This window comes from Fulmarus glacialis, unplaced genomic scaffold (genome assembly GCF_000690835.1).
Source record: "Fulmarus glacialis isolate BGI_N327 unplaced genomic scaffold, ASM69083v1 Scaffold50831, whole genome shotgun sequence".
Taxonomy (NCBI): Eukaryota; Metazoa; Chordata; class Aves; order Procellariiformes; family Procellariidae; genus Fulmarus; species Fulmarus glacialis.
Genome location: NW_009195648.1, coordinates 1 through 4,925, shown reverse-complemented (window position 1 = coordinate 4,925; position 4,925 = coordinate 1). Strand labels below are relative to the sequence as shown.

The following is a 4,925-nucleotide window of genomic DNA, read 5'->3' as shown; positions in this document are numbered from 1 at the left end:
CTGCTGGTGCTGCCACTGTCATGCTGCGCTGGGAGCCTGCCGCGGGAGTCTCCCAGTGAAGAGGTGACAAAATGATGACCTTCCCGCCCATCTCGAGTTGCTTTCTAGACAGAATTTGAAGATCTCGTATTAAGTTTTGAAAGAAATAATAAATAAACCCAGTGGACCACTTAGCATTCAATTTCTCCATGCATAACATATTTTGACAAGTTTCTTCAGTTGTCACGTTTGCTCAAGTCACAACTTAGCACTCTAAGACGACCAAATGGTATTAAACAAAATAAAGAAGTTTGTATCTCGGGGGGATGTTAGCAACTTTCCAGTCTCTCTCATTTCGTCCTTCCATTCCACAAAGACACACATCTTAAATTTGATTTTAAAAAAATAGTTACCATGATAAGTCTTTTCCCTGAAAAAAAATCACCAATACCTGTGCATCAGCCAAAGAGCCCATTGCAAAGCCATGCAGTCTTTTTTTACTCCTCAAGGGCCCTGCCAGTGTGAGAATGGCAAAGCAAGCACTTTTCTCAAACTGCCTCGTACTGCAGAGCACTGTTCTCCTGGAAAACTAGTGCACACTTTCGGCTTGTGCTCTGGGGCTACTGCATGACATTTCTTCCCTCATTCCCAGCCTGTGCTCTTCGCTCTGGCATTTGAAGGCAGAATTAGAGGCATCCTATAACTGCCCATGATTTCTGGATGTGATAACCTGGTTATCGAAGCAATATTGCTCTATATGTACCACACGCTTAGCTTGTGGCAATGAACCATTTCTATAGCTACATTCGGAGTACCAAAGATTTAATCTTAAGCCCAGTAGTCCATAGAAATGCAGAGTATTTTGTTTAGCTTTACACACCTTAGCACCAGATTATAGTTTCACGCAGTGATTAATGAAAACAAATCTGTTTTTCACAGTAGTTCCTATATAACTGCACAAAGTATTATAAGAGAGTCATTTGAAAACTTTCATGACAAAGAATGATTGGACTGAAAAATATACGGAAATCTTGTTACCACACTTATATTTCTGAATTGTTTAAAATAAAGACAAATTATACCTTTTTTTTAATGGTGTGTGCTAAGAGATTGTATTAGACATCTCATTCATGAGGGAATCCATACTATACTGCATCTGCTGTTTTCTGTAGCAGCAATATGAAAATTAAATGTTTACACGTTATACACACAGACACAGCCATGTGACCTCATAGCACTGGGAAGATTACCTACTGCTTCCCATTTATTCAGTTCAGGGTTGTATTTCTCAATACTCTGCAGATACGTTCCTTTTGAATAGGAATATCCTCCTGTTACATAGATGCATCCGTTCATAACCACCGCGCCACACTCCATCCTTCTCTCCATCATGTGAGCCATCTGCTTCCACTCGTTTTGCTCTGGGTCATAGCAGTCCGTGATCGTGGTCTGTCCGCCCACAAAATAGATCTTGTTTTGTAATGTAATTGAACACAATCCGTATTCTTCAGGAAGAAAGGAACACAGTTCAACTCAGCGTGATAATGTTAACTTAAACTGCGGCTACATGACAAACAGTGAGCACCACTGGGGGTGGCTGAGTTTCTCCACTGAGCTTAGAAGACTCCTTAGGATTTTCTGCTACGCTTGGTAAAAGCAAGCTCAAGGCATTACAGAAGATATAGACATGAGCACCAGTAGTTAGGGAGAATCGCTTTAAAAACTTACTGTTACCAAATGTAGAACATAAAGAAAACCCTTTTAAAATTAATATAAATTATTTTTGCCAAATGCCTATGGATAGATTGATTTTATAGAAAGTTAGTTTACTATATTATTGAATAGAATGCAGCCATTCCTTAGTTCAATATTTATATAGTGATTTCTATAGAACAGATGCTTAAAGAGGGTCTTCCCTTCCCCTCTCAGAGTCTGGAAATGGGAGATGATCCCACCCTGGCCCTTGCTCCCTAAAGGCATTGCTCCTTCTATTAGGAACATGCCAGAAACTCTTAAGTGGGCTTAAAGACTCCCAGATACACGTAATCAAAATCAAGCTCTACGCTTGTTACAGAAATTGTTGTTTACCTGGATGTGGACTTGTGGTGACTATACTCCACTCATTGCTACCTGAATGGTAACTCTGGATTTTATCATAGGTGCAGCTTCCCCTGTACCCATAGTGACCTCCGGTTACGTAGATGACTTCATGCAGGACGCAGGCGGTGGCATTTCCAACACCTGTACACAGTGTGAAAGTCACAACACACCTTCAGACTGCACATAATAACCGTGGGCATAATCCCATTTCAAATAACTTGTTAATTAATATTTTAGGGTGAAATTATGCTTGCAAGTATTTAACTGAATGTGAAATTAAATAAACTTACCACGACACCTTATTTTACCAGCATAAGTCAAGAGCAATTAAATAAAACTGCAGTAATGGATACATATTGCATATAATACAGCCACACAATATTTCACAGAATTTTTTATGCAGTAATTAAAGACATATTGTCACATTGGTTTTGGAATAGGGAATTACTTTCAATATTTCACTAAGTTAAGAGATTTTTTAAAGTCATTCATATGGCAAGGACAAAGACAATGGGAGTTGAGATAATTCAGTGTCTCGGGGTATCTTTTCTGATACTTTTAGTCTCTCTCATGGTATTATTAATTACGCTATTGTACAAACAAGGACACAAACAGAACGGAGCCATGTTAACTCTGTCTCTAGGAGAACAAAACAAAATAAAACAAGGGATCGGGCAAGATGAAATGGACCAAAATTAGGAAATTAGTGTGATTTTTTTAAGCATCTAAGAAGTTTCATGCAGAAAACGGGACGAAACAACCCCACAGAATGTGTAACTGCTCACTGTATTAGTGTAGTATTCCTATTATTAAAGGAAATAAAAAGAGACTAATAGCAACGTTTGTGGAAAATGTACAAACAATGAAGAAAGTTGTAGGAGCATGATAAGTATTTTCTCCTGTTACAGATACCTCCAAAAACTCTCATGTATGTAGAAAAATACTATGTTGCATCAACTTAGAGTAAAATTTTATAATTGTAAATAATTGCATTAATTTATAAAAATGTATGATAAAATGTGTAATTGTTTATAAATTTTATAACAAAATAATACCCTTTAGTTAGGCTGTGATCCAAATTAATACATTTTTAATAGATCACTATTTCAGCTGCTAGAAACAGGTTCATTACCCTCACACTGAAGATTAAACTAAGGATCCTGAACAGATGATACACTGAAATATGAGGAAGCTGCATGCAAGAAGTTTTAAATGAAGATGACACCTTTATAAATGATTGCACAGAAAATCTTAGTAATCTGATCTTATATTAAAATAATACAATCCTTTTATAGAAGCTTGCTCTTTGACCATCTACTGAATGACCATCTACCATCTAATATCAGGTAACTTTCTGATTTCTTTCTAATCTGAACAGAAATTTTACTCCTGAAAGAAGGCAAAATTACACTGAGACTACCACTTGCTTTTCGACCCTTGTGTTCTGTGGCAGAGCCCAGCATAGCGTTTGGATGTTTGCAGTCGTTTGGGTAGTAAAGATCTGAACCAAAGCACACCAACATTAACAGGAGATTCCCATGGACTTCACTAGAACTTGGATCAAACCGTAAATGCGTCCATGGCACTTAAAAGTGGCAAACACAAAAGGATCGACATTTGAGGCAGACACCGTACAAAAGCTTACCTACCTTTGATCATGTTTGCAATAGGAAGCCATTTCTTTTTTAAAGGATCGTAGAACTCAGCTTCTTGCACCGGAGCTCCCTTTCGGTAACCACCCAACGCGTAGATGCAGCCACTCAAGGAAACTGTGCAGTGGTAATACCTTGCGTCAAGCATGGGGCAGCCTTCTGTCCATTCATCTTTCTCACTGTTATATATCCACACGGCGTCAAGGGCTTCGATGCTCTCTGTTCTATAACCTCCCGTCACATATATGTCTGGTCCTAAGCTAGTGACCCCATAGCTCTCTCTGGTGTGATCCGGCATCTCTGTTCCCTGGATCCACGCATTGGTTAAAGGATCCCAAACATGCACTTCTGATAAGGGATGCCAATAATATCCTCCAATCACATACATGCCTGCTGTGGGTCTTCTGGAAAGGCCTTTGGGATTGAGGTTCAGGGCACTGTATATAAGTGATCTTATCTTATTGTCATTCAGTCGGCATTTTTTTTGTAGGCTTAAAGCTGACCTCAAATACATGTTATCTAAGTCTACTTTGATGCAGCTCAGCAGTTCATAGATGTCTTCAATTCTTTCTTCCACGTTGTGTGCAACCCACTTAACGACAGCTTCAACGGCTGCCTCTTCTTTCCAAACATTGAGATTCTCTCTGGAGAGAATATAAGAGAGCTTCTCCTTGCCAATGTCCAGAAACTCTTCCTGCTTCCACACTTCTTCAAACTGCCATAACAATATCCTCCTGGACTCTTTTTCCAGCTCCGAGCAACCGTGGTATTCGGCAAAGGAGTGCATCCCTATGCAGTTGTCGGTATCTAAGTGCCTCACCAGAAACTGCTCACAGGCTTTCTTTACTGACACGAACTGGAGGAGGTCTGCAGCCTGGAGCAGGCTTTGGACGTTCCTCTTTGTTATCTGGATCTGCGACGTGTATGCATAATTCAGGAGGGCTTCCAGTACGGCATGGCTGAGCCCGGGAAGTCTGATCTGGTTTTTAGATTTCTCTTTCATATCGGCTGTGAACATGGCTTTAAAATAACTGCTGCAAGCCGCTAAGGCGGCTCTGTGGCAGCGGAAGATGACCCCCGAAGCGCACTGCAGGCTGATGTCGGTGAACAGCCCGTCCAGGTAAAACGCCCGGAACGCCGCCAGGAAGCCGGCGGGGTGAGAGGAGTCCGTGTAGAGGTACGCGTACTCCTCCT

General features: G+C 40.4%; 1 protein-coding gene across 1 annotated transcript; it reads right to left on the bottom strand.

Moving 5' to 3' along the window:
* Positions 1-1,173: 1,173 nt before the first annotated feature.
* LOC104069208 (kelch-like protein 23) lies at positions 1,174-4,920 on the bottom strand (the record flags this gene model as incomplete). The annotated part of the gene is made up of 3 exons (XM_009588141.1): positions 1,174-1,484; positions 2,068-2,220; positions 3,729-4,920. Coding segments are annotated over 3 exons (1,656 nt in total), but the record flags the coding sequence as incomplete, so codon positions are not given.
* Between the last annotated feature and the right edge of the window lie 5 nt (positions 4,921-4,925).